This window comes from Pteropus vampyrus, unplaced genomic scaffold, assembly GCF_000151845.1.
Source record: "Pteropus vampyrus isolate Shadow unplaced genomic scaffold, Pvam_2.0 Scaffold24, whole genome shotgun sequence".
Lineage (NCBI taxonomy): Eukaryota > Metazoa > Chordata > Mammalia > Chiroptera > Pteropodidae > Pteropus > Pteropus vampyrus.
The window spans coordinates 4297484-4299466 of NW_011888805.1; the positions used below are offsets into that span (position 1 = coordinate 4297484).

Genomic DNA, 1983 nt, shown 5'->3' on the forward strand with positions numbered 1-1983 from the left:
AAGGGAGGGGAGGGGAGAGGATGAGAGGACAGGGGAAGAGAGGGAAGGGGACTAGAGAGGAAGAGGAAAATAAATCTGTACTAATAATCTATGACAGTGGTATATTTGCATAATTTCTAAATAAATGGACATATACTAGACACATACATATTTTGTATGTATGTATGTGACCCTACTCTTTATACAAAATAAATCAACATTTTTTAAAGGCTGAGGTAAAAAAATAATTTAAGGTTTTTAAAAATGTGGTATTCTAGGAGTGCAGGAGGATGACTAATTCATTAGGGACACCAGGGAACTTTCTGGAGAGATGTTCTGTATATGTGTGTAGGTTTGTCAGAAAAACATAATTAAGTTTCATGTATATCAATGCAAATAAATTTGCTTAAAAGTGAAAACTGAAAAATAATGATAATACTCAAGGGGTGATGAGTGAGCAGAGATACAGATAATTAAGAATGGCAGAATACCCTTAAGTATGAAGCTAGGCAATTAGTACAATGAGGTTCATTATATTATTCTATTTGCTTTGTACATATTTACATTTTCTATAATAAAAAGTCAAAAAATAAAAAGATTGAAAACTATATCTTTGAAGATTCTTATCAAATTAACATTCCTAACTCTGCTTTGTGCTCTATGGCTTTTGTCAAGGAGAATTGCAACAGGCCTCCAGAGCACGTATCACCATTGGAATAAGGAGTGGGGCTTACAAGAAATGTCATTAAAAGCTAGACCAAAGAAAGAATCGTACACAAAATTGTACAGCAAAAGTGTTAATCTTTAAATTCCTCTGAGTCACTGGGTCTGTGGTAAAAATTTCAAATACAAGTACTATCTTATCAAATTTAAATACAAATACCTATAATAAAGTAATATAGTACACTAAAAGTGATCAAAAATCAAACAACCTTAATTAATTTACCTTAACATAACTTCATTTCTCCAATATTACCAAAGTAAAATTTTCTTTTGCTAAACCCATTCGAAAAAATTCCCAATATATAACCCCAAAGGAGATTTTAAAATCTTCTACACCAGCACATTTTAACAGTTTTGCTGAAATATCAGACTCCAGTTTCCTGTTTTATCTGTTTTATGTAATCAGCCTCAGCATAAAATTTCACTTGAGAAAAGATTCTGATACCAAAAATGTTTTTTGAAAACCACTTTTCAAGCAAAGAGGATTAGAGTGTTAAAAATATATATATATTTGACTTGTCAAACTGTAAATATTATTGAAAGCCAGTATCTAAAAACATATTAAAAAAAAAAATCAAATCTCACCTTTTCCCATTTGCTCCAAAAGGATTTGTCCAGTTTGATTTAATTCATCCAGTCTGGGCCTTCTCTCTGCCTGTTCCTTTTCTAATCCCTGGAAATAAAATCCCAATATAAAAATACTGAAAACTTTCTTTTCAATGTAATACAGATGTTATTTCAAGTTTTACTGTTTAATGTCCCTCCTACATTAATTTGAGGTGTTACAAAGTTTACCTAAGAGAGTACTACGATACAAAACTATTCAATTTCCAGCTACCCTCTAGAACATCAGAGATGATTACATTTTACAAGGTAAATTCAAACAAACAATATAAAACTTTGGTTAATTTTATAAGAAAAAAAAACCATATACTATAACTATGAGTTCTTTCAAGAAGAAATGAGTCGAATTATTGTTTTAGATCCAGGATATCTTTCTATTCACATATATAACTTCCATATAGGCCACACCATAAACTTTACTTTTTGAGTCAAATGAACCAAATGCGCTATGACAGAGATCATTGACAAAAATTAATTAACAAGAAAAGACATAGAAATATTGTGAGTCTTAGTATTTTTTGTTGGTGTTATATTAAGTCTAGAGCCTACTGCAAACTACGATCACAACAAACACAGACTTCAATTTTATATAAAATTTTTAAATAATGACAATATATTTTAGGACCCGAGCTAAAGCATTTTGTTCTTTATGTTTGA

General features: G+C 30.4%; 1 protein-coding gene across 1 annotated transcript in view; it reads right to left on the reverse strand.

Moving 5' to 3' along the window:
* Positions 1-1983, reverse strand: part of UTRN (utrophin) — a 472032-nt gene that overhangs the window by 328281 nt on the left and 141768 nt on the right. Inside the window, exons 18-19 of the mRNA XM_023528331.1 lie at positions 1288-1375; positions 755-807 (exon numbers count right to left, since the gene is read on the reverse strand). Of these exons, the coding sequence (XP_023384099.1) occupies positions 755-807; positions 1288-1375 (141 nt within the window). The remainder of the gene's footprint in view (positions 1-754; positions 808-1287; positions 1376-1983) is intronic.